The sequence below is a fragment of the Dermatophagoides pteronyssinus genome, unplaced genomic scaffold (assembly GCF_027571235.1).
Source record: "Dermatophagoides pteronyssinus isolate colony J.1.1.1.1 unplaced genomic scaffold, Derpt_VIB-CSIC_2022.12 sq0001, whole genome shotgun sequence".
In the NCBI taxonomy this organism is placed as follows: Eukaryota; Metazoa; Arthropoda; class Arachnida; order Sarcoptiformes; family Pyroglyphidae; genus Dermatophagoides; species Dermatophagoides pteronyssinus.
In genome coordinates, this window is record NW_027461525.1 from 152,087 (window position 1) to 180,051 (window position 27,965).

At 26.6% G+C, this 27,965-nt stretch overlaps 6 protein-coding genes across 6 annotated transcripts; 1 reads left to right on the plus strand and 5 right to left on the minus strand.

Annotated features, from left to right (window-relative positions):
• The first annotated feature begins 2,684 nt into the window (after nucleotides 1–2,684).
• Nucleotides 2,685–3,425, plus strand: LOC113796639 (cystatin cpi-1-like). The gene has a single exon (XM_027346945.2). The coding sequence runs from the start codon at nucleotides 2,764–2,766 to the stop codon at nucleotides 3,214–3,216; it is 453 nt and encodes a 150-aa protein (XP_027202746.2). The 5' UTR covers nucleotides 2,685–2,763; the 3' UTR covers nucleotides 3,217–3,425.
• A 3,481-nt stretch (nucleotides 3,426–6,906) lies between these two features.
• On the minus strand, nucleotides 6,907–7,260 carry LOC113796638 (uncharacterized). The gene has a single exon (XM_027346944.2). The coding sequence runs from the start codon at nucleotides 7,258–7,260 to the stop codon at nucleotides 6,907–6,909; it is 354 nt and encodes a 117-aa protein (XP_027202745.2).
• Nucleotides 7,261–7,869: 609 nt separating this feature from the next.
• On the minus strand, nucleotides 7,870–8,374 carry LOC142645803 (uncharacterized). Its single transcript, XM_075823308.1, has one exon. It carries the CDS (start codon nucleotides 8,295–8,297, stop codon nucleotides 7,872–7,874), a length of 426 nt encoding a protein of 141 aa, XP_075679423.1. The 5' UTR covers nucleotides 8,298–8,374; the 3' UTR covers nucleotides 7,870–7,871.
• A 372-nt stretch (nucleotides 8,375–8,746) lies between these two features.
• Nucleotides 8,747–9,348, minus strand: LOC142645957 (L-cystatin-like). Its single transcript, XM_075823770.1, has one exon. The coding sequence runs from the start codon at nucleotides 9,229–9,231 to the stop codon at nucleotides 8,815–8,817; it is 417 nt and encodes a 138-aa protein (XP_075679885.1). The 5' UTR covers nucleotides 9,232–9,348; the 3' UTR covers nucleotides 8,747–8,814.
• Nucleotides 9,349–10,987: 1,639 nt separating this feature from the next.
• LOC113796621 (kininogen-2-like) lies at nucleotides 10,988–12,299 on the minus strand. Its single transcript, XM_027346925.2, has one exon. The coding sequence runs from the start codon at nucleotides 12,176–12,178 to the stop codon at nucleotides 11,783–11,785; it is 396 nt and encodes a 131-aa protein (XP_027202726.1). The 5' UTR covers nucleotides 12,179–12,299; the 3' UTR covers nucleotides 10,988–11,782.
• A 1,539-nt stretch (nucleotides 12,300–13,838) lies between these two features.
• On the minus strand, nucleotides 13,839–14,439 carry LOC113796607 (uncharacterized). Its single transcript, XM_027346910.2, has one exon. It carries the CDS (start codon nucleotides 14,327–14,329, stop codon nucleotides 13,925–13,927), a length of 405 nt encoding a protein of 134 aa, XP_027202711.2. The 5' UTR covers nucleotides 14,330–14,439; the 3' UTR covers nucleotides 13,839–13,924.
• Between the last annotated feature and the right edge of the window lie 13,526 nt (nucleotides 14,440–27,965).

Below are 27,965 nucleotides of genomic sequence, written 5' to 3' on the forward strand. Positions count from 1 at the left end.
CAATTTAATATTTTTTTAAAAAGAAAAAATATATTTCGAATTTTGCCACCAAGATCACTTGAAATGCGTACTGTTGGCAATACTAATCATTATAATGTTGTATTTGAAGCCGGTGAAACTAGTTGTGATCGTTGTCAATTGAAACGTATTGAAAATTGTAAAATTGCTAGCCCAACAACTCTTTTTTGTAATGCAAAAATTATTGTACAAAAATCAAAACGTATTTATAAATTTCAACAAATTGATTGTAAAGAAAAAGAAAAAAGTGAATATGATATTTGATTTTTTCTCTTTCTTATTTCCTAAAAATTGATATTTTTGTTTCTTTTCAATATTGTCAATTTTTTACCAAAAAAAATAAATAAAAAATTCTTAAATTTTCTTGTTCTTGAAATTAAAATTAAAAAAAAATTAAAAATTGTTTTTTTGCTTTTGATTTTTTACATTTTAATAACAACAATTTAATCAATTGAATTCAAGCAAACTTTATCGATTTTTAAGTGCCGAATATGCTGAAATGCAAACTGATAAAAAAAAGATTATGATTAAAAGTAGATTTATAATTGAAAGAACACCTTGTAACTTGCTATCAATTTGCAAATCGAACTAATTATTTCCAATTATGGTGGTGAATTCGGTGGTAAGGTTCGAGAATGAAATATTGATGCTTGTTGTCGAATAACACTGTTGACCATTATATAAATTAAGCTTTCTATGCTTTTTGTTAATTTTATTTTTTGATTGAAACGTGTTTATTGAATACAGTTATATTGGTAATATATTTATTGCGTTTACTTGTTTGTTTGTCCATAAAAACTAAAAGACTCGATTGGTATTTGATTGAAAAAATGCATTCAAAAGTATTATTCGGCATTATGATTATGTCACTGATGACAATGATAATTGAAATTGATTGTAGTGAAAAAAAATTTGAAAAAGTAGACGTATGGGATCCTTATTTTAGATGGATAATGAGAAAATTTCAACGAGAATTTGGCAAACATATGGGTTATAACCTAATATTTCGATTTATCCGAGCAAAATCTGCTGAAATAAAATACGATGACGAAACACATATTACGATTAAATCTGAATTCATAATTGCAAAAACATCTTGTGAAAATACAGTAATAGATCCCAATAAATGTTTGAGTGATGGTGTAGAGTATCTATGTAATGCTATGATTCATGGCAACGTTATGACAGAAAAATTCAAATTAAGATATATAGAATGTAACAAGATTAAATCAAAAATAAAGAGTAATACAAATTCTGTCTAATATACTGTCTAATGATAATTATATATTTTTATCATTATTATTATTATTACCATTTTTATCATCTTTCTCTTATATTATTATCAGTATTCAAATAAACATATTGAAATATCGGATTTTGTTTTTGTTTTTTGGTTTTGTTCAAATTGATCCATTAAATGATGTAAAAGTTTAACAAAAAAAAGTTAAATTATTTGCAAAAGTTAACAATAGATGGCGTACAATTCGTTAAAATTTCTTTTTAAAGAATTGAAATTCTTTTCATTCTTTTTTGTTTGAAATGACACTTTCAAACAAACAAACCAAAAATATTAATCTACCTTGTAATCGATCAGGTTGATTAATCTGAAAATAAATATCATATACTATTTTTGAAGAAATTGATATTTACCTTACAATGTTGAACTAAAATGTCATAGGAAAATAAAATTGAATTACAACTAAATCTCATATAAATAAAGGATATCCAAAATATTGAAATATATTTACTCAGATAGCTATAACAACATTGATTCAATCAACAAATCAATCAAACAATCAACTAATGTATACAAAAATATTATTGTATTTTTCCATTTATTTAGCTCTAATTTTAGCCATCATTCAGGCCAAAAATGATACTAATACTAATATTAGAAATTTTTCAATTTGTGGAGGATGGCAACCTTTGAATGCTGATGATCCAATGTTAAGAAGAACATTGGTAGAAGTTGAACCACAAATAAGTGAACAAATAAATTCAACACATCTTTTTCGAATTCAAATTCCAATAAAAGCTCAATATCAACTTGTTGCCGGCACTTTATATGATACAACATTAGCAATGGGTGGAACTAATTGCACAAAATCGGATATCGACAATATTTTAAATTGTAAGTTTTTGGAAGGCATTAAGTTTATTGAATGTTATGCCTTGATTTGGATTCAACCTTGGGTTAGTTTTTATCGTTTAATGGAATTACATTGTGACAATACGACAGATTTGACAACAAAGTAAATAACAATCGTCTTTCCAATTTTGTGTGTTTTAAATTATGAATAAATAAATTATAATTAAATCTTTTACTTCTTTTGTTGTCATTTATCGAAAGAAATTAAAAAAAATTATTTTCCTTACAAATTTGACTGATAGATGGCAAATCAGGCATATAAGAGAACAACCAAATAAAACAAAAAAAAACAAATGATTTTTTCGAATTTCGGTGATTCAAGAATGGAATGTTGGTTGCCAAGAATAATAATTTTTATTGACATTTTCAACGAAAAGAAAAACATCAATCAAGTACCTTTTGATTAAATATCAGGCACTATTTTGAAAAAAATTGACATTTACCTTACAATGTTGAACTAAATGTCAAAGGAAAATGAATTTTAAACTAAATCCTATATAAATAGAAGGATATCCACAATATTAAAACATATTTGCCAACAGATAACGATAACGACATTGATTCAATCAACTAATCAATCAAACAATCAACGAACAATGTATTCAAAAATATTATTGTTTTTTTCCATTTATTTAGCTATAATTTTGACCATCATTCAGGCCAAAAATGATACTAATACTACTGATCCTCGTGATACGATTCTTGGCGGATGGCATCCATTGAATGTCAGTGATAAATTGTTTAATGAAACATTGCATAAAATTGAACCACAATTAAATGATCGAATGAATCGAACACATCTTTATCGAATTGTAGTGGCTATAAAAGCTCAATATCAAGAAGTTGGCGGAGTTAAATATAATGCAACCATAGCAATTGGTGAAACTAATTGTAACAAATCTGAAATTAAAAATATTCAAAATTGTAAGATTTTAGTGGGCATCAATTATCCAGAATGTGAAGTACAAATGTGGACGATTCCTTGGGAAGATTATTATGGATTGTTGGATTTACATTGTGATAATAATAAAACAGTACCGGTTATATGAGTGGGTAAAGCAGCAGCAACAACAACAACAATCTTGGAACAGCAACGTTCATCATTATAAACGACAATAGTGTTGACATTTGTCTCTGCTGATGTCTGTTTCAATTTCTGTCATTCATATATTAATTGATCAATCTTTTTATCTTTTTCTTTTTTTGTTGTTATTTTTCGAAAAAATTATTAAAAGAAAAATTTCTTTACAAATTTGAATGATAGATGGCAAATCAGGCATATATATGGAGAGAGAACCGAAAAAAAATCAAAAACACAATTTTCAATTCTCATGGTTAGTGTTTGACCAACATTTTGTCATAATATTTTTCAAATGATCATTTTGGATTGTTTTGTTGTTGTTGTTAAAAAGCCTATAATTTAAATTGGTAACCACAAAAACTGATGATGTTTTAATTGCATATTGGTAAAAGATGTTTGTTAAACCTTCAATTAATTGTATTTTTTTATAACCTGCTTAGATATATAACCTCTAGTGTAAAATACTAGTTCTAGAGGTTCTTTTGAAAAATAAAATTATTATTATTATTATTAAACCTTCAATTATAATTCATTTTTGTCTACAGATTTTTTATTTTCGATAAGCGATACACACAGAAACAAAATCACTACTGTGCTGTGTTTTTGTCCTGTGTGTGAGATTCTATCCTGGGAGACATTTTTCCTTGTTTTTTTTCTACTGCTGCTGTCAACATTTTGTAGACATTTTGATTTCCGTTTCGACAACTACAATTGCCACATTAACCATCATCAGAAAGATCATTTTGGTGTTTTGTAAAATTGTCAAACGTTTTTTTTTGGTCAATCAATGGCGCCAAATAATCAGCCAACCGAAATGATCACTTTGTTGCTTGTTGGTTTTTTGGTGAATAATCATTATTATCAAATTCAAAACAAAACTAGAACATTTACGACATTTCAGAATGATTAATGATTTTAACAACAGCAGCAAAACAAACAAAACAAACATTAATGACACACGTAATGATAATGATGTAATTTGTAATAAACGGTTATTTTATTGCGATAAAAAATGTCTTAATTTTATATTCATTTTATTTACAATTTTTGTCTGGAAAATGATGTCCAAGTTCAACAGTAATCATCATCCTTTTTTTTCTCATTTTCAAATATCAATGAAAAAAACTCTCACGATACCACTCATGAATCTTGAAATTTATTTTTATCAATGAAAAACAAAAACATTTTTTCTGCTATTTGTAAACTGATAATCGATCTGATTATCATTGCAAACACTTATGTTGATGAAAAAAAACTCAAAAAATACAAATTTTTGTAAAAAAAAATTCAAAAATCTTGAGTTTGATGATGATGATGATTCTCGGTTCGGTTGTTGTTGTTTGTTTTGTTTTATTTATAACACTTGTTGACCTTTTTCCGGTTTTAAAATGAAGACATTTTTTTTTTGCTTACCTAGATAGAAAAAAAATATCTTTGACCTTTTACCTTTCAATTTGATGATAATGATAATGATTGTTATTATCATCAAAAGATCAATTGAAATTAAACCATGGTATGTGTGTGTGTGTGTTTGACCTATGGTAAATAACATTATTAACAAATTTAAATCATCATCATCGTTGAATGATGATGGATAATAATAATTTTCATTTAGAATAAAAAAGTATGTCTCCATACAACAACAACAACGAAAATTCAATACATTTTCTTTTGACCTTCTCTGATCTATCCAGGGTATGTATCCTGAATGAAATTTTTTTTCTCGAAATTCTTCATCTTGTTGATGATGTTTGGATGTTAATTCACCTGTGTGTGGCAGGCAAACATGAAATATCGACCTTGTTGTCTAGATTGATCAAATTTCTTTATTAGATTTATATATTGAAAATCGTGTTGTTGTTGTTGTCAAAGAATACAAATGTGAGATAATGGATGAGGTGTTGCATTGATTTGTTTGTCTCTATGTGTGTTTGTGTGTGACTTTATTAGCAGTAAATATAGTGATCAAACAATAGGTCAAACATTCGATGATGATAATAATGATGATGATTTTCTTAGGTCTTTCACTCACTCACTAAAATTGCCCAGAAACAGAAAATTCCAATTCCAAATTGTAAATTGTTATGATTGTTGTTGTTATCTCTTTTCTTTAGAGAAAATTACACACGGACCACAGAAACAAACAACAATGACAAAAGAAAAACAAGTGAAAAATGAAAACAACTCAGTAACCAAAAAAAATGATGAATCGATTTTTCTGTTTCTGTGTCTGTCTTTTTGAGAAGCGGGAGAAAATATTTATCAAATTATCATTATTCGTTTGAAGAAAGCACAGAATCCAAATCAAAAAAATTATACAACCTATTAAAAGTAATATAAAGAATTGTTTTTTGGAAAGAGGAAACCATCCATTGTAATCCAATAGAATCCAAACAAAACGAAACAGAAAATATTATTATTATTGTTTCCCCATTGTTTAAGCTGTCAATTTTTTTTTTGATTTGATTCGATTTGTCAGGTAAATCATTTATTTATTTGTTGTTGTTTTTGTTTGTTTGAAAAGAAAAAAAATTTGTCACCTTTTTTTCAGGCCAAAAATGTAAAAAAGGTTGACAAATTCAATTTTCAATTGAATTTTCTTATCGTTTCAAAATTTTTTTTTCTTTTCATAAATAAATCAACCAATAAATATTTCAATGGTGGTGGGCAATGAAACAAAACTTTATTTTATTCATTTTTTCTTTGACAAATATAATCAGGAACAACAACAACAAAAAGAAACTATTTTGTTGTTGTTGACAACTTGTAACAAATTTTCAATAATAATAACAATGTTTTTGTCAAATTTTGTTTGTTGTCTACCTGGATGTCTTTATTTATATCAATTTAAATTCTTTTAAAATCTTCTGTTAAAATAGATTTTTTTTGTTTGAAAATAATAAATAAAAGAAAAAAAAATTATCAAGTCATTTTTTTACAATTTAATTTCGTTAACTTGTAAGAATTTTTTTGTCCATCATTCGAATCAATTTCAGCTTTACATTCGGAATGACTTTTACCATTAAGTTGACATTGATCAATTTGTTGATTTTTATCTTTTTTACAATCCGTTTCACCAATTATTATTGTTGTTTTATAACTAGTTTTTGATCCACTTTTCATTTGAACCGATATTGGAGTTTCAAGAAGATAAACATTAGTTGAATTTAATTTTTCAGTAATTTGTGGTTCAATTTGTTTCAATATTTTTCGAAATGTTGCATCTCTTAAATCTACTGATTTAAATTCATTCGATGAATCAGCAAATGTTACATCAAAATAGATGGCCATTATTATCATCAATGATGTTGCCATTAAATTTGTAAACAATATTTTCGAATGCATTTTTGTAGGTATAAATAATAATCGTCGTTGGTAATAAGTTTGTTATGTTTTTCAAAATGAATTGATTTACAAAATCGGCTCATTCATTATATATTGTCTTTCCAAACATTATCTGACATTTTATCATTTTAATTATTGTTTTTTTCAGAGTAGATGTTTTAATGTCAATAATTTCAACATATAAACATCAAAAATGGATAATAAACCAATCGATGAAATGAACAATTTTTATTTTTATTTTTTTTATTTTAGCAATATAAAATTTTATTTGAAAAAAATGAAAATGACAAATTAATGAAAAAAAGATACTCGATTAATAGATACATTGAAATTTTTGCAATGTATAACCAGCATTGAACTGTTTATAAATTTCAGCACCACAATATAATTGATTACCAGTAAATAAACAGGAATCAATATTAATATGATCAATATCAGTTTTTTTACATGGGGTTTCACCCATTATTAATTTAGTTTTATATAAAGTGTTTTTAACCCTTTGTGATTTAGCAGAATCAACTTTTAGGACTCGATAAATAAGATTCGATTCAATTTTTTCAGCCATTTGTTTTTCCATTTGTCTCAATGCTTCTCGAAATTCTGGATTTTCTACATCTATATGTTCCAAAGAACCAAACACAAGTGTTACATCAAAATTGATTATCATTATCATCAATGATGCTGTAATAAAATTCAAAAACAATATTTTCGAATACATTTTGTTTGTTCGGTTCAAATCAATCAAAAAATCGCTTTTTTAAAATTAATCTTCAGGTATAAATAATCGTCGTTGTATAATAACTATGTTATGTTTTTAAACGAATTGATCTATCTATTTATTTATATAGTCTTTCCAAACATTGGCTTTATTTTACACCTGACATTTTATCATTTTTATTATCATAAGGTATCTACAGCCAATTTATATACATCCATTTTTTGGCTTTATCTTTGACATTTGTTATTTGCAGAATAAATGTGTTTTTTCTTTAAATATCAATTTTATCGATTAATTTGATTTGAATTTTTGAGTTTTTTGTTTGTTTGTTTCGTTACGGTTTTGATGTTGTTGTTAGTCGTCATCAATAAGTGTGGAGATGATTATTATATTCACGAAGTAATGATGAAAACAAAAAAAAATAATAAATAAATAAATCAAAATGCAATGATTAAATTAGGAAATATAAAATATTATTCTGTCAAATTTCAAAATTATTAATATCATTAGTTTTATTTGATTTCAAATTGAAAGGAAAAGAAAATACAATGTAATTACTTTTAGGCACATTGAAATTCAGTCAATTCGCAACTATTATCAAGATGTCTATACATTTCAGCATGACAATACATATCAATCTGTATATCATGCTCAACGCCAAGCAATGGACAGGAATCAATATCATCGATTCGATCGATATCAGCTTTTTTACATTCAGTTTCACTCAATATTAATTCAGTTTTATAATTAGTGCCATCAACTAATTGTGATTGAGCAGATTCAGCTTCTATTATGCGAAAAACATTAGTTGAATTAATTTTTTTAGCCATTTGTTTTTCCACTTTTTTCAATGTGTCTCGAAATTCTGTATTATTCACATCTATAGGTTCCCATTCACCATCATCACCAAATGTTACATCAAAATAGATGGCCATTATCATCAACGATGATGTCATAAAATTCCAGAACAATATTTTCGAATACATTTTTTCGTTCAATTAATCGATAAATTGTTGTATAATAAGTATGTTATGTTTTTAAATGAATTGATTTTCATTAATCTCTATTTATTTATATAGTCTTTTCAAACATTGGCTTTATTTTACACCTGACATTTTATCATTTTTATTATCATAAGGTATCTACAGCCAATTTATATACATTCATTTTTTGGCTTTATCTTTGACATTTGTTATTTGCAGAATAAATGTGTTTTTCTTTTAAATTAGCGGTGTAATCAATTTTATCGATTGATTTGATTTGAATTTTTGAGTTTTTTGTTTGTTTGTTTGTTATGGTTTTGATGTTGTAATAATTATCGTCATCAATAAGTGTGGAGATAATTATTATATTCACGAATTAATGATGAAAACCTAAAAAAATCAATCAAAATGCATTGATTAAACTAGGAAATATAAAATATTATTCTGTCAAATTTCAAAATTATTAATATCATTAGTTTTATTAGATTTCAAATTGAAAAGAAAAGAAAATACAATGTAATTAATTTTGGTCACATTGAAATTCAGTCAATTCACAACTATCATTAAGAAGTCTATAAATTTGAGCATGACAATTTAGATCATGGTCAATACCAAGAAATGGACAGGAATCAATATCATCGATTTGATCGATATCAGCTTTTTTACAATTAGTTTCACCCATTTCTAACTTAGTTTTATAGTTCATGCCTGCAACTAATTGTGATTGAGCAGATTTAGGTTCTCTTATACGATAAACATTAGTTGAATTAATTTTTTTAGCCATTTGTTTTTCCACTTTTTTCAATGTGTCTCGAAATTCTGTATTATTCACATCTATAGGGTACCATTCACCAGTGCCAAATGTTACATCAAAACAGATGGCCATTATCATCAATGATGCTGCCATAAAATTCCAGAACAATATTTTCGAATACATTTTGTTTGTTCGGTTCAAATCAATCAAAAAATCGCTTTTTAAAAATAAATCTTCAGGTTTAAATAATCGTCGTTGTAATAACTATGTTATGTTTTTAAATGAATTGATTTTCATTAATCTCTCTTTATTTATATAGTCTTTTCATACTTTATTTTTACAACTGACATTTTTTTTGTTATTTTCAGGGTAATAATAGATGTTTAAATGTCAATCAAGAAATCAATTCAAACAAACAATAATAATAATGATGATGATAATTTATAAAAATTTGTTTCATTATATTTATAAACGGCTCAACATGGTATTTACAAAATAATAATTTTTTTTCTTCCATTGGTAAAATCAATGAAATTTTATTTGAAAAAAAATGAAAATGAAAAGTAAAGAAAATTTTAGCCACAAGAAATTTTTTCCAATTTATATTTACGTCTATGTACATACATTTCAGCATCACAAATTAATCTACCGTCGGTTAATTGACAAGAATTAATATTATTGATTTTTTTGATATCAGCTTTTTTACAGTCCGTTTCAGCCATTATTAATACAGTTTTATATAAAGAACCACCATTTAATAGTTTTAGTTTAGCCGTAAAAGGTTCTTTAATTCGATAAATATTTGTTGAATTTATTGCGTCACTCATGCTCGATTCCAGATTTGCCAATGCTTTTCGAAAACTTGGATCATTTTCAGCAATAAATATCCATTCATATCCAAATGTTATATCAAAATATATTGCCATTATCATTAATGATGCTGCCATAAAATTCCAGAACAATATTTTCGAATACATTTTTTCTGGTCTTTTGTTTTGTTTATTCGTTCAATCAATCAAAGTACACGTGAAATACGTTTTTTTTTCAAATAAATTTAATAGTTTGTTACTTGTTGGCTCTTAACAATCGAATGGAATGAATAGTTTTTAGAACAAAACAAAATAAATTTAGTTTGAACAAAATAGGAACTAATAATTCAATTTCGCCACTGATTATGCTTCTTCATCACATATATTTTATTTTGGCTTTAACATTTTATCATTTTATTAGTGATTATTTTGCAGAATAAACTTGTTTTGTTTAAATGTCAAACACACAGATTGTCAAATTGATTTAGAAATTTTTAATGTTGATAACAATCGAAATGTTCCAATATATCCCTGCGCCAATTCATAATATGAACATTACAACGTATATGATGACCAGTAAATTTACAGGTATAAATATGATAGATTTCAGTTTTGTTACATTCAGTTTCACCGTATAAAATTGAACATCGAATTTGATTATGTTGGCCATCTTCAATCATCTCAGCAGATTGAATTGTTTCAACTCGAAAAAGATTAGTTGAATCTATTCTGTCATTCATTTGTGGTTCCACATTATTCAATACATTAATTATTCTTCGATCATTTACATCCACTGGTTGAAATCCTTGCTTTAAAGATGTTATATCACAATCAATAGTCATTATCATCAATGATGATGCAATCAAATTCAAAAACAATATTTTCAAATACATTTCGTTTGTTTGGTTCAAATCAATCAATAATTTGTCGTTATTTATTGCCAGGTAATAATAACATCATCTAATAGTTATTCACAATCTATTTATATACCTTTTTTGCAGAATAAACCTTTTTTTGTTTAAATGCCATTTGTTTTTATATTAATTAATTTGGTTTCATTTTTTTTGTTATTACAATGTTATCATCAATATGATACTTCATTTATGAAATTATGTTTTACAATTTTAATATTAAAATACAATCAATAATTTTATTAATTTAATCTTTAAAAAAAACTTTAGTAATTGATTGAAACAAATTGATTGAAAACCATTTTAATGTTGAAAACAATCGAATGATTCCAATTCATACGTATTTTTATTTTTTCCATACCATTTCCGAATTTCGGCATGACAATGTATTTGATGGCCAGTAAATTTACAGGAATCAATATGATCGATATCAGTTTTGTTACATTCAGTTTCACCATATAAAAATGAAGATTCAAATCCAACGTCTTCCATTATGAAAGCAGAATCAATTGTTTGAACACGAAAAAGATTAGGTGAATCTATTCTGTCATTCATTTGTTGTTCTGCATTTCTCAATGCTTCAATCATTCTTCGATCATTTACACCGACTGAATGAAATCCATGCTTCAAAGATGGTGGATGACAATAAACAGCCATTATCATTAATGATGCTGTAATAAAATTCAATAACAATATTTTTGAATACATTTTGGTCGTTTTTTTGTTCAAATCAATCAATAATTTGCCGTTATTAATCGCCAGGTAGTAATAACAATGTCTAATAGATATTTGCAATCTATTTATATGCATTATGCTTGAATTTTATCTGACATTTTATCTTTTATTTATCATTTTGGTTATTTGCATAATAAACCTTTTTTGTTTAAATGTCATTTGTTTTTATTAATCAATTTGGTTTCAATTTTTATTATTACATCATTATGATACTTCATTTATGACATTTTATTATTTTTTTTTGTTGAAATTATAATATGAAAAAAAATCACATTGATTTTACAGACAAAAAAATTCGACCAATTTCCATTTATCATTTGGTTTTTGTTGAATATCAGCACCACAATGTACATAATGATCAATAAATTTACAGGAATCAATACGATCGATATCAGTTTTGTTACATTCAGTTTCACCGTATGAAAACAAAACTTTATATGTAATACCGTCAAGTGATTCTTTTTGAGCAGCATCAATTTCTTCAATTCGATAAAGATGAGTTGAATTCATTTTTTCATTCATTTGTGGTTCCACTTTTTTCAATGCATTATTCAACTCAGGATCATTTACATCCAAAGGTTTAAATGCATTCGGTACAGATGTTACATCACAATGAATGGCCATTATCATCAATGATGCTGCCATACAATTCAAGAACAATATTTTTGAATACATTTCGTTTGGTTTTTCTTTCAATCAATCGATTATTTATGTTCAGAAATGAATAATATGTGTGATAGGTATTGACAATCTATTTATATACATTTCACAATTTGACATTTATCATTTTAATATCGTTTTTGTTATTTGTTTAATAAATGAGCGTTTTTGTTTTGAATGTCAATTTTTTTCATTCAAACGATTTGAGAATTTTAATTGTTACGGTTTTGATATTGTTGTTTGTTTCATTTTGACATTTTATTTTCAAAAAAAAACAAATTAAAAAATTATGTTATTGTTGTTTACCTGGTATATTCATGAATATTTTTTGTGATAATCAATTGTAAAAAAATGAAACAAACTTATAATTTGATTATTCTGGAAATAATCAAATTCATTTTTGTAAACATATAAATTCAGCCAATCCCCAACTATCATGCGACATTTGTCGAATATCAGCACCACAATCTTTATTCTGGCCAGTGATAAATTCACAGGAATCAATATGATCGATATCAGTTTTCTTACATTTCGTTTCACCAAATAAAAATACAACTTTATATGCAATGTTTTGTTTCGAATGAGCATGTTCAATGTCTTTGACTCGATAAAGATGAGTTGAATTTATATTTTCATTCATTTGTTGTTCCACATTTTTCAACGCTTTTTCCAATGCATTTTTCGCTGTAGTATCATTTAAATCCACTGGTTTAAATCCTTCCATCGGATCCGGTATATCACAATGAATGGCCATTATCATCAATAATGCTCCAATCAAATTCAAGAACAATATTTTCGAATACATTTTTTGTTTGTTCAGTTAATAAATTATTAACGGTCAGGTATAAATATCGTTTGATAGTTATTTTCACAATCTATTTATATGCATTATATACTTGACTTTTTTTCTGACATTTCATCATTTGAATATCGGTTTTTGTTAGTTGCAAAATAAATGCTTTTTTTTTGTTTAAATGTCAGTTTTTTTATTTAATCAATTTGAAAATTATAATTGTTATGGCAATGATTATGATTTTGTTGTTGTTAAATTATGACATTGAAACACAAATTATCAATATTCATTTTACAAACACAAAAATTCCGACAATTTCCAATCATCAGTTTTACGAATATCAGCAACACAAAGTTTATGATTGCCAGTAAATTTACAGGAATCAATACGATCGATATCAGTCTTGTTACATTCAGTTTCATCGTATGAAAGTAAAACTTTATATGCTTTGTTTTCTTTTGAATGAGCGTTTTTAATTTTTCTTACTCGATATAGTTTAGTTGAATCAATTTTTTCATTCATTTGTGGTTCTAATTGTTTCAATATTTCTTCCAATGCTTTTTTCGATACAGGATCATTTAAATCAACTGGTTTAAATCCATCCATTACATGTATATAGTCACAATAAATGTCCATTATCATTAATGATGCTATAATCAAATTGTACAATAATATTTTCCAATACATTTTTTTCAGTCGTTTTTTTCAATCAATCAATCAATAGATGAATTTATAGTGTGAAAAATACATACCGAATCTATTTATATACCACATGTTTAATGTATGTGTATGTATGTTCTATTGATTCGAAATTCGAATGATTTTGTTTTTTGCAATTGTTTTATATTCAAATTATCAGATTAAATAATTGAAACAAGTGTATAAAAATCAAAAAATTTTAATTTTACTCAATAAACAATTCAAACGAATGGAGACAAAAAAAAATAAAAATAATAAAATTGTATGGTTCACAAAGGTTCACATAGAAACTTATTCAATTTATGATCTTCACGTCCAGATGGATCAACCCAAATTTCACAACCACATTGTGCTTGTTTGTCATTATATTTACAATAATTATAACGTTTCATTTGTGATTTTTCACATTTAGTTTCACCCATCACAAAAATAGCATCATATATAACACCAACCATTTGGAATGTATAAACATGTTGAAATGCTATTATACGATAAAGCTTAGTTGAATTCATTCGTTCAACCATTTGCGGTATCATTTTTTGAAATACTTTTACAAATTGTTTATCATTTGGTGATATTTCTTGTAATGGTTGAAACCCTTGATCATCACAATAAATAGCCATTATCATCAAAGATGCAGCAAAAAAATTTAAAAACAATATTTTCGAATACATTTTTTTCTGTTGTTGTTGTTGTTTTTGTTGGTCAGTTTTTTTTCACTGCGTCAAATCAATTCAGAATTTTTGGATAAATTGTAAAAACATACACATAAATTTATAGTTTGGGAATTACAAAACAAGTTCTTCGAACTTATAAATTGGTTTTAATTAAAACATTTTATTTGATTTTATTTTCGAACAAAAAACATCAAAATTGTATTTTGGGTGTGTGTTTGAACGTGTGTTCAATGTTTCATTTTTTTGATAAAAAATACGGTTTATCTTTACATTCAATATTATTTAATTGAATATTAAAATTTATAGAATTTTCAACAATTTCAGCATCACAATATAAATATTCGCCTTTACCGATAAATTGACAGTCATTAAAATTTTTCATATTTTGTTTAGTACAATTAGTTGAACCCATTAATAATTCAGTTTCATATTGACTTTCATCATTCGTTTCATGTATAAAAATAATTACTGGTTTTAAGATTCGATAAATAAGTTTTGTTGAATTTATTTTTTCAGATATCTCGTTCTCCAATTCATTCAATATCTTTAAAAAATCTTCAAAGTCATCCATTTGCAAAATTTCATATTTAGACAGATCAGGTGATGCTTGACAATAAATAGCCATTACTATAATCAATGATGCTCCAATACAATTCCAGAACAATATTTTCGAATACATTTTTTTTCGTTGGTTTGTTTCGTCAATGAATCAATTGTCTTTATTGATCGTCAGATAATAATAATATCGTGTGTGTGTGATAGGTGATCCACAATCTGTATTTATATACATCTCATATATTTTGTCCTGAACTTGATATTTTATCATTGTTGTTGTTATTTATCGAATGAATGCGTTTTATTTAAATGCCAATAATTTTTTTGATAATATTTGTTATTTTATTAAGCGATTGATTTCATTTTTTTGACATTTAATTTTGTGAGAAAAAAACTGTTATATTCTTGAAAATTTCGTGTTGATTTTTCTGAATTATTGTAAATCTAGAACCGATTGAATTTGGATTCCTTAAATGAAAAAAAACAAACTGTAGTTCTTATAATTATCACTAGATGGTTATGCAAATAAACAAACACAAGCATCAAGAAAAGATCTGCGCGGGAAAGCGTGGTCGGATTTTTCTGAGTGTAGTTTGGAAATTACAAAACAAGTTCTTTGGTTTAATTAAAACATTATATTTGATTTAATTTGATTTTTTTTTCTAACAAAAAACATCAAAATTGTATTTTGGTGTGTGTGTGGTGTTTGAACGTGTGTGTTTAATGTTTCATTTTTTTCAATAAATAATACGGTGTATCTTTACATTCAATATGATTTAATTGATGAATATTATCTTTAGAATTTTCCCCAATTTCAACAAAACAATATAAATATTGACCATTACCAATAAATTCACAGTCATAAAAATTATCCATATTCATTGGTTTTGCACAATTAGTAGAACCCATTAATAATTCAGCTTGATAATCAGTTCCATTATTCGAATGAAATGTTGTAATAGTTACTGGTTTCAAAATTCGATAGATAGGTTTTGTTGAATTTATTTTTTCAGATATCTGTTTCTCCATTGTATTCAATATGTCTAAAAAATGTTCGAAGTCATCCATTTTCAATATTTCATATTTTGACAGATCAGGTGATGCTTGACAATAAATAGCAATTATTATTATCAATGATGCTCCAATACAATTCCAGAACAATATTTTCGAATACATTTTGTTTTGTTTCGTCAATGAATCAATTGTCTTTATTGATCGTCAGATAACAATAATATGGTGTGTGTGTGTGATAGGTGATCCACAATCTGTATTTATATACATCTCATATATTTTGTCCTGAACTTGATATTTTATCATTGTTGTTGTTATTTATCAAATGAATGCGTTTTATTCAAATGCCAATAATTTTTTTGTTATTTTATTAATCGTTTGATTTCATTTTTTGACATTTGTGTAACTTTATATAACATTTTTAACAATTAATTATGCGAGGAAAAAAACTGTTACATTCTTGAAAATTTCATGTTAATTTATGTGAATTATTGTAAATCTTGAACTGATTGAATTTGAATTCCTTCAACGAAGAAAAACAAACTGAATGGTCAATTTTATCATTCATCCAAAAAATTCAATGAACAAAAACAAATTATCAAAAAACGAAAGAAAAAAGAAACTCGTGTAACACGAGTACGTAATAATAATAATAATAATAATAACCAGCAGCCCACCAACCAATCCTTAATTGTCAAATTGACAAACAAATTTGTTTTATTATGATTTTTCTTTTATTGTTAAATTTGACAACATGACGACAAATAATGAATGAAAATAAATACAGTCAACAATCTTGCTTTTCTTTCTTTTTTGTTTTCACTGGCGACACAATATTCAAATTGAATTGAATTGATAACAAAATATTCATTGATTGATTGAATCGATTTCTTTCTTTTCTTCGTTTGTTAAGAAAACTTTATATTTAAAATATAAAAAAAAGTAAAGTTAGTTTTTTTTTGAAGAAAAAATGATTGAATAGTGATGAACAAAACAACAACAACAACATGAGAAACATAATGTTGTTGTTGTCGATGATGATGATGGATAATGATTATAACACAAACACACACATAAGGGACAAGACAAAAAATATGGTCTAGGTTCGTTTAGTGTTTTTATTTATTCATTTTTCTATATGGTCCAATATTCATTCAAATAAAAATAAAAAATATTTGACTCTATAGTCAAACCAAAAAACAGTATTTTTTTTGTTTGTTAGTTTGTTTGGGTGAGCAGTCAGAAAGACCAAAAGACTTATTTTATCAATTCAATTCAAAGTTACACTGTTGTTTTGTTTCTGTTGTTCATTCATTTTATTTTCTTTCAATAAAATAGGGAAGGTAAACAGAACAAAAATATTATCACAATATTCGAAATACAATACAATCAAATGTCAATCAAAAAAATGAGAAAAAAAAATCTGTCAATCAAAAAACAACAACAACAACAAATGAATAATTTTTGGACCAAACCTAGGTTCTAGGTAAGTTTTGTTCTCCATTGAACATCAACATCAACAACAAACCAACCAATCAATAGATTTGGTTTGGCGTTTATCAGCATGACAACCCAAAAACAAACTAAAACAAATTGAAATTTGGGAGAAAAAAAAATCTAGAGAAACTTTAGACCAAATGGACCATCATCATCATCATCATTATTATTATAAGGTAACGACCATCATCAGCGTTTCAACGAAAAAATTATTGTCATCATCTGGTTAATGTTTCAGGTTTTTTTTTGTCAACGTTGTTGTTCTGACAGTAGATGTTAACACAGCACAGCAAAGAAAAACTGTCTTTTGTTCATTCAGTCAATCAAATTATTATTCATGAGGACATTGTCAATGTGTGGTGTGTGTTGGGTGTTTATCAATGAAAACAATAACAACAACGAAAATACTGTTGTTGTTGTTCGGTAAATCATTTCCATTTTTCTTTTTTTCTCTTTTTTTTATCTAATATAATTTTATTTTCATAATATTTTTTCATCTAGCTCGTCTCCAGTTACTTTTTTTTTTGGTTTTTGTTTTGGCCTAACAAATGAAAATGAACGAAGGGAACTAATCAAACGCAAACTAAACACATTCAATTTTCATATAGAAAATATGCAGGATTTTTTTTTGAAAAATAACTGCAAAATAAAAACAAAATTGGAATGAGATCGACCAATCAAAATCTATTACATTATTATATTTTATTTTTAGTCATTTTTTTATCAATTTTAGTAATAGATTTTTATATTCCAAGTAAGTAAGTATAAACGAAAAGCAAAATAGATAGGATGTAGGATGATGATGATGATGGGTAGTAGCCATTATTATCATCCTACATCATCATCATCATCATCATTGTTGAAAATGTTTTAACCAAAAATGAAATTACTCACTCCTATAGTGTTAAATGTATGTGTGTGTGTGTGTTGAACAACTGTATGGCGTCCTCAAATAATGACAACATAATGGTCCCTGTCAAAAAAAAACTAAACAGAAAAATATAGTCTTTCGGTTGACAACAACATATAACACATTGTAGAAAAAAAAGTGGGAAAATTTCTGATAAAGAAAGAAATTTTTTTTCGTTTTGTTTCTGGTGGAAATTCAATTTATTTTAACACACACACACACATTTTACTCATCTATGGGTCCAACAAACCATCCCATTACACACTTAACACACACATGTTATGACAGAATCATTCCAGCAAAATACAAAAAGGAAAATGAAAATAACCGGGAAAAAACATCAAATAATAATAATGATGATGATGATTGTAACAAGTCCATAATGTTATTGCTGTGATGATGACCTTACGAATTGAATTTGTGTTGGCGAAAAATTTTTGGTCGAAATTGAAAATGAAAATTTACTTGAACACATCGAATTCACACATCAAGCGATTTGGCGAAATTGATAAAAAAAATTAAACACCGGATTTTTTTTGATTGTTCGTTCTTCCGATTGATTTTTTCCGTTCTTTTCGTTTGATTAAATTCTTAAATTAAATCTGTATATAGCCAATCATCATTGCTGTGTGTGACCCAATACAACAAAACAATAACTTTTATTTCAAATGTTTTTCAACATTGATCTAATTTTATCAAAAATTTTCTATTAATTACATTGAACAAAAAGATTTTTTTCGCATTCCATCATCATCATCATTGTTTAATATTTGTTGGTCCATTTTGTTGTGTTTTTTCAGTCAAAATTATTATCATTATTGGCCATATATTGATTGTATAATCATCAATCATTACACATTGATCTTCAGAAATCGTCATCATCATCATCATCAACATCGAGAACAATAATAATTTTTGTCTAAATGAAAACACCACCACCATCAATATTGTGTGTTTAAATGTTTGAAAGACAATAGTCGGCCAATTCTCAAAAACACAATGCAATCCAAAAAAAACATAAAGAAATAAAAGAAATATTAATTCATCATTTTTCACCATTCGTTCTTCATTCTGTCATTCTTCTTTTTTTCGTTTGTTCGTTTTCAACAACAATAGAATGATGATGATGATGATATTCACAAATATGCGATTATTATGATGACCTTTTGGTGGATGACTTTTTTTTCATCTTCATCATCATCATAATCAAAATGATAATAATCACCATTATCATCATCTCACCATAACCATAATAATATTATATCTTTATTTCAAATGTAATAAAAAACAATTTATCAATTGAAAAATGATCGATTTGATTCATCGTCATTGAAGACATCTTAATTTGCCACTATTAACACTTCAAAAGAAAAGAAAAAGAAGAAAATCGACTAATATTACTATCGACTTGTATTCTTATATTGAATTAAATTTTCTTTTGAGAAAAAACGTTATTTGAAAATGATAAATGAATGATGATTATATCAAAGAAAATAAGTGTCCATCATTTAAAGATGCAAGTTTTTTCTTTTGTCCAGTGTTTTGTTGTTGTTGTTGTAGTGAATTGCCTTCGTTCCTTCAATCCAATGGATTTTGGACTTTCATGACTTTTAAGCTTACAAAAATCTCTTTTTGAAAACCCGAAAAAATATGATTTTTTTTTTTGTTGTTGTTGTCGGTTTGATTGACAAATCAAAGAATGTCGGGTGATGAAGAAAACAAAAGATAGGATTACCGAAACCGAACAGAAAAAAAGCAAAGAACAAACCAAAGGGATTATGTTATTTTTTCCGGATTTATCCGCAAAATAATCCAGCAAACAGAAATACAAAACATCCGAAGCTTTATTGTTTTCCTACCGCCTACAAAAAAAAATCCACGATAAGAATAATGATAAAGATGTAAAGATCAAAGATTGGATAAAAAGTTTGATTGATTTGAATCATCATCATTATCATTTGTTTTCGCCTTTGCCTTTTATGTCTTTTTGGTTTATTTGATTGATCAAATATGTGTGAACAATGAAAAACTGAAAAGACAAAAACCAATTCAATCCAATCGATCAATCTAATCGATCGATTGAATCCAATCTTAATTCATTTAACATCGATATAATAAATAATAACAGCAAAAACATTTTGTTTGGAAAATCTATTTTTTTTGTTGTAAATCTAAAGTAAAGTAAATCATAATTTGTTGAGTGCATTCAAATAATAGTAGGCGCCCAAAACAAAACAAAAAATTCTTTCTTTTTCTGATTTGATTTTCACATTCATTCATCTTCAATCAATATTTCTCGATCGATCGATTCATTTTTCCATTTTGTTTTTTGTTTTGGATGACAAAAACTATATTTAATTCTATCTGTCGATCGATCGATATTTTTATATGTTTAGTTCTATCCAATGTTGTTTTCTTGTTCTAAATAATAATTAAATTTGTCCACCAAATTTGTTGTTGTCGACATTAGTAATTTTTTCCCATTGTCACCATGGTGTGTTGTTGATTTTAGTTTTCCGGCTGTTTTTTCACCATCATAATTTTCTCTGTTGAAAAAAAGATAGTAAAATCCCATTGACAATTAATTGTTTTTCTGGTTGCATTCCGCGTTTTTGAACAACATGAAAAAAAATTCAATCATTTTGATTTTCAAAAAAAAACATAATGATAAAAATGTCATCATCATCATCATTCACGCGAATATCTTTATTTTTGGATCACAATAAACAATTTTTGGCCAATAGATCTTAATTAAAGTTCATCATCATCATTATCATGCTGATAAAAGAAAATACCTACAAAAAAACATAATGATGACTGATATGATGATTGATTGGTTGATCTTGAATCGATTTGACACTTATCGGCACATACGCACACTGTTTTTGTTTTGTTTTGGTGTGAAAATTAAATTAACACGCATTCTATTATTTTGTTTTTACAATGAAAAAAAAATGAAAATAACAACTCAAGAGAGCGAAAGAAATTCATCAAATCAATATATATAGAGTTGACATAGATTTATTTAGTCGTCAAAAAAAAAAACACACAGCATGGTATGGATATTTCCTCTTTTTTTATTATCATTATCATCTATCATCATATTCGATTCATTTCATTTCGATCGATCGATGATCAATTCATTATGTGGAATAGATCAATGATGATGACAAGCCTTCGTTCGGTCACCATTTGTTCAACCAAATCAACCAAAAAAAAAATGAAAAATTTTTAATTTGGATCACACACAAAGGTTTTTCTGGGTTGTTTTTTTTCTCGTTATGATGGGTTATATTATAACGGTAATAGGTCAAACTTATAAGGAAGAGGAAAAAAAGGTCATCTTTTCTTTATGGTTTTTTTCTCGTCATCCACAGACCAGACAAACACTAAACTAATCGGTCAAATCTTAGGGTCAAAATAAGGGGAAATGATAAAAAAAAAGGATTTTTTTGCGAAACAATAAAAAAAGTGAAATCAAAAAGTTCACAATAAATGTGAATAAACTTTATCATCATATCGACCACCGGAGTTGGTTGGTTGGTTGGTTGACTACTATCATCATCATAATCATATCTGTTTTTTTTTAAGAATGAATCCTTTCAACCATAAACAGATAGAGTATCATCATTGATTCAAATTGATATGAATGAATGAATGAAGATAAAAACAATGTTATCTTGCTTTCGAAAAACAAACAAACAACGTAGAAATGTCAAATGTTATTTATTTATTTTGGATGACTTTTTGAAACTTGAAAAATATTTTATTAGAAAAAAAAAGATTATCATCAATAAATCTAAGGAATTTCGGATTGAATAATGATCAAACGAATTTGGACAAAAAAAAATCGATTGGATTTCTAAAAATTTTCAAGTTTTATTTTTTTCCCACTATTTTCACACAAGTTATTATCATCAAATTCATGTCTTAATTAGTTTTTTTCAATCATTTCCAAAACAACAACAACAGCAATACACGCACACAATTTATTTATCACCATCATCATCGATAATGACAAATCGATGATGAATTGAAAACGGAAAGACAATCATCACCCTTGTCCCTATCTGTGTGTGTGTGTGTGAATCAAATAAATCGAATTTAAAATTGAATGAATGAATGAAATACACTGTAATCAACTTTTTTTTAGTGAAACAACAGTGAACGACGAAAATGATAAATCTATCAATGATGAATGAATAGTGGTCAATTGGATCTTTAAATACATTTTTTTTCTCCTTCTTCTTTTTCGGTCATGGTGTCTGGTCATTATTATCATTATTATCATCATTTTTCTTTCACACCAATTTTTTTGATCGATCGATTCGATCGAATCGATCGATGTTTTTTGCTGTTGTTGTTGAAATGATAATAATTTATTTATTTGAGTTCACACACACACACACCAAACTCAATTTGTCGCCTTCAATGTCCAACATTTGGAGAAAAATGAACGCATAATATACACACGCGCACAGCACAATCAACAAAAAAATTTTCATATGGACAAATCATCATCATTATGATAAATGTGTAATGATAATAATGTCGTGGTTTTTTATTTCTCTACTACAAACGAAATCGAATATTGGACATTGGTAATAATCATCCAATTACAATGATGGTCATCATTATTCATTGATGTTAACAGTAGCATTTATTTTGCCATTATCATCATCATCATCATCATTTCATTTGATCTATTAAAGTCTCTTATTTTTTTTCTGCATTTTTTGATGAAAACAAATCGAACACGAATTATCACTTGTGTTTAATATTTGTATTTCGCCACAACAACAAAAATAACTAACTATTAATAATAATCACCACGCAATAAAGTGATAAATTTGTCAAATTTGTTCTTGTTTTTTTTGTTCTCTATTTTTTTCAGATTCACATTGATTGACCAATAGATCCGTTACGCAAAAAAAAAGAAATGGATTGAAAAATCATTGATGAAATACACAGTGGAAAAAAAGCATCCCAAAAATAAAAACCATGTCGTAATAACCAATCATAAAACAAAACAACAACAAAAATTTCATTGAAAACAAAACAAAATCTGATAATAATAATTTACAGTAGTTTTCTGGAACATTTCCAGTGTTTAAAAATTGAAAAAAAAACAATAGAATCATAAATCTATGGCTATAAATAATTATTATCATTAATAATCACCTATGAAAACATCTTTACCTTTTTTTTTGCTTTGTTTTGTTGGAAAATTTATAATAAAAGACCTACCGCATTGAAAATTCTTCAACTAGGTTCTTTCATTTAGGTGCTATTATGAAAAAGTTATTATTGGTTATTATTGTTGTTGGTGAAACGAATTGTTTCTGGGAATTTTCTCCGACCGACCTACAATTATTAGCCATAATTATGATTTTTATTTTTCAAAACAAAAATCAATCAATAAAATAGGATTGAATTTTGGGATGTTGGTCGGTGTGAAAAAAAGAAAAAATTCACACCTGAAAAGCATCAACAATTTTTTCTTTCAAACAGTGATTGTTTGTTTCGAAAATTTGACGTGCGCAAAAAGTGTGTTACAATTGGGCGCTGATGCTTTTTCAGCTAAAATTTTTTTTCTGAACGAAAATTTTTGATTCTGACACCAAATGATCAAACGATAAATGATCGCACGTGCAAAATTTCAACCAAAAGTTTTATCAATACCACTTATATCATTATAAAAATGTTTTCAAGTACCAAAATACGAAAATAAAACGATATTGTTGACATTCGACTTGAAATGCTCAATTTTTTTCCAAGAACAACTTTCTCATTTTTGCTTAAAATGCATTTTTTATTTACTGAATATAAAAGGCAAAGAAAAAAATGTTTGGAATGAAAAAGAAAAAAAATGCTTGATTATAATCAAATAGGGTTAAAAGAGTTGAAACAGTTAAAAAGATCAAATAAAATAAATGAAAACAAAATTATGAAGTCGAAAAATGTTTTAATAACGTTATTGCTTTTTTCACTAAAAAAAAATTTTTTAGTTTCATTTTTAGCTCCAGACTTTCGAAGTGAATGAAAAAATTCTTGTTGTTGTTATTATTATTATGGTCCTGTTATTCTTTGTTCGATTATCAAAGAATCTTGAGAATAGATTTTTTTTTCTATTCTCGAGTGTCTAAGTGGATTTTCATTGTGTGTGTTGTGTTAATGAGTCAATAATGTTGTTTGAAGAAAGAAAAATAAACCCGTTTCACTGCAGGTATTCATCATTCAATATTTCGACCATAATAACAACAATTATGACAACAACAACAACAAAAACGAAACGAAAAAAATAACCATATTGTCACCAATATTGTCCAGTATTTATCTACAATGTAAATATCTTTATCTATGATTATCTATCTTCCATAATGATAATTTTTATATAAGAAAAGAATAAAGAAAGCTCTTTATTTGTTTAAAATATGATCAATAGACATTGAAATGTAAAAGAAAAGAAACCAAATATAGAGAATGAAGACGCGTCGGGGAATTTTCGTTTTTTTGAACAGTGGATATAATATTTTGATACATTTATCTTTTCATTCTTTTCAGGTAAATTCAAAGATGGTTTAGGTTTGATAAATATATCTTTTCCATACCATTCTTGTCGTGTCTAATATTTATGAAATATAAAATATGTATGTCTATTTGACTGATCATTATTGACAATTATTTTTCTGCTGGCTGTTATTATTGCATTGATAATTGTGTGTGGTTAGTTTTGGAAAAAAAATGAACTGTATTCAAAAAGAAAACTAAACGTTAATTCAGGATTCAAGAGTCAAAAAAATATTATTATTGTCATTGATGTCCATTACAAATATATGAGGTGTTTAAAATATTACGAAAATTCTTCTTCTGATTTGATTGTTTGGATTTTTAATGTATTGCTCCATACACATATCTTCAATCATCATTATCAATATAAATGGCCAGTCAGTGAGAAATAACAAAAAACTAGTGTAATGAGCCACTTGAAATTCATTCATTTTATTCATCCAGTAGTCATTGTTTTTTTTCAACTCATGAAATGAATGTAATTTTTTTCCAAATAAATGTTTGAACAGCTTTGATTTGATTTCGGGTTATTTCTTTTTCATATATTCTTACAATCAAAAAAATCAAACAAAATACTTGAAAAATTGGCCACATTTATATTTGGATTTTTCACGAATTTTATTCATTCATCATTCGTGGCAAACAAATTTTTCTCTTTTCTCACTATATGATAAATATGAAACATTTTTTTTCCTCTCCACTTTAGCTGGTTATTATTTTTTTGATTTTGGTCGATATTAGATTTCATTAGATGTGTTTGGTTTGTCTGTGTGTGTGTGAAACATTGCAGATGCTAAATATATGGATAAATGGTAAAATAATATGCTTGATAATGATGAATGAATGAATGCAATGATTACATGATTGTCATGTCATCAATGTTCAATAGATGATGGATATTCAATGGATTGTTATTATCACTGACCATTATCTCATATTTTTCTGTTTTTTGTTTTCTTTTCTCTTCAGGTTGTTAACTCCATCAATTAGGAATTGTGTATGGTTTATGATTGAAAATGATTACATCCATTGAAAAAATTTATTTTTCTTCTTCTGTTTGTTTGTTTGATGAGAATAATTCAATCTGTTCGAACACAGATTGATCAATTGATCATTATTAAATGTAGATAACGTGTAAAGAATTTTTGTTTTCTGGTTATGTTTCCCATATCCAAAGAAAAAAAATCATCATTATTATTGATATCAAATGACAGCAATTACAGCAATGATAATATATCACCACCACCAACAAAAAAAAAAAAAGATTTATAATTTTTTGTAATAGTGTGCGCCCAAGATTCGACTTAAATATTTTTGTTCTCTTGGTTAGACATTACATTAGCCGTCGTCTATGAAAGTCTATATCGATATCTGGATTTTTTTAATGCAGAAAGAAAATATCGATATTGATATTCATCAGTCAACAACAACAAAAGCCAAAAAAAATGTGAAAATGAAAATAAAACCATAGACAAAATCATGAAAACAATAAGAGTGGAGAAATAAAGAAAAAACGCTTGGCTAATCACAATCAAAGCAATTTTTTTCAGGTAAAAAACATTAAACAGAAAGTCGTAGCCAGATGATGAATCAATCAATCAATCAATAAGCAAGCCGTTAATGGATCAATTTTTAATGTTATGGCCGGTTAGAGTGGTTTTTTTTCACTGAAAAAAAACTGATATGTATCGTATGGTTATTGTCTCAACGATAATATCAACTACATTATTTGACCTTTGTCGCCATTTGTTGTTGTTGTTGTTGTGATTATTATTATCCATTATATACATTATACATTATACACATAGATGAATTTTGCCGCAAACCACAACGAACAAAAAAAAACATTGAATTTTTTCTCATTGAGAAAGGTGAGAGATTTGGTAATTCAGAAAAGCAAAAAAAGAAAAAAAGAAAAAAAAGCCATTAGCACGATATCGATATCGAGCCTTACTTTTATTTAATGAATGAAAATAAAATAAAATGATTGAAAAAGCCGAAATGATAACAGCAACAACAACAACAATTATTGATAAATCGGTCTCGTTTTCATATTTTTTTTCTACATTTCAAAATCTCAATTTTCATAAAATTTTTTCTCTTGTTTTGGTTTTCTCTGGATGAATATCATCTGAAAATAAAATAAATGTACCATTTTTTTGTTGTTGTGGTTATAGTGGTTAGATTTTGCAAAATACACTCTACATTTATTGTTGTTGCTGTTGTAATCAAACACGTATGGTATTATATTCAAATTGAAAATTCAATGGAAAAATGGTAATGGATCGTGATATTGAGATGCTTCGATGATTATCATCATCATCATCAACACCATTCAACATCATCATCATCATGATCAAATCAATTGAATTTTGCCCGTAAGGCTCGTATATTCATTCAGGTTAAATGGAATGGAAAATTTGATAAAGATTACAATGACAATAAATGATGGAAATAAAATCCATAGATGAGAAAAACATATGCGTCGTTTTCGTTTTTCTATTATTTTTTTCGCTCCACATTAATGATGATAAAACAAATTGATGAAATGTGTGTGCGAAAGTGAATACCAGAAAAAAAATCAAAGAATCACTACTGCTACAACTTTTGTATCTATCTTTCAGCAGCAGATTCTATATTTATCATTGAATGATGATATATAGCCGATGATATCTTTGAAAATACTTTTGCGTTGTCACTTGCACCATCAGTCAAACAACAATCAAACACATACACACAACAGAAAGATAGACAAGAGAAGAACAAACAATTTGATTAAAAAAAACTAGAAAATTTTTAATATCAAAAAAACATTTTTTTAGGAAGCAACTTTGTTTTTCAACCAATCGATTGAGAACGCATATATAAAAATTGGAAACAGATCAAACAAACGGCCAGAAATCGATTTGAGATTTTATTTTTTCATTCTCCTGGAACAATTGGAACATTTTTTTCCACTACTTTTTCTTGTCACTTTATTCATTTTAAAAGCTTTAGGCTATCTTCAAAACACACACACACACACTTTTATCATTCATTTCGGTTGAATAGACAGTGTTTTTACTTGTCGTTATTGAAAACTGTTATAAT